Genomic DNA, 318 nt, shown 5'->3' with positions numbered 1-318 from the left:
CCATAGATGGTCTGAGCATGGATAGAGGGGGGTCTGTTTATGGTCACACCAGCATTCACTAAGCACTGACTTCATGTTGCCCTCCAGCTCTGGGATTTGAGTGCCGGGAAGATCATGGCGGAGTTTACGGCACACCGCGGTCCAGTCCAGATTGTGGAGTTTCACCCCAATGAGTATTTGTTGGCATCGGCGAGTGCGGACAGGTAGGGGTTGAGCTGGGTTGAAACTGGGTCTGGTGGGTTGGGTCTGGTGGGTTGGGGGTGGTGGGTTGGGTCTGGTGGGTTGGGTCTGGTGGGATTGTGTTAGATCTGCTGGTGT

General features: G+C 55.7%; 1 protein-coding gene across 1 annotated transcript in view; it reads left to right on the top strand.

Annotated features, from left to right (window-relative positions):
- The window catches only part of LOC108804152 (katanin p80 WD40 repeat-containing subunit B1-like), a gene marked incomplete at its 3' end in the record, with an annotated part of 2,753 nt that overhangs the window by 659 nt on the left and 1,776 nt on the right, over positions 1-318 (top strand). The window contains exon 3 of the mRNA XM_018575912.1: positions 88-203. Within this exon, the coding sequence (XP_018431414.1) occupies positions 88-203 (116 nt within the window). The remainder of the gene's footprint in view (positions 1-87; positions 204-318) is intronic.

Source organism: Nanorana parkeri, unplaced genomic scaffold (genome assembly GCF_000935625.1).
Source record: "Nanorana parkeri isolate BGI_ZX_2015 unplaced genomic scaffold, ASM93562v1 scaffold5512, whole genome shotgun sequence".
In the NCBI taxonomy this organism is placed as follows: domain Eukaryota; kingdom Metazoa; phylum Chordata; class Amphibia; order Anura; family Dicroglossidae; genus Nanorana; species Nanorana parkeri.
Note: the sequence above shows the minus strand (reverse complement) of the source record. Positions and strands in the feature narration are given on the sequence as shown.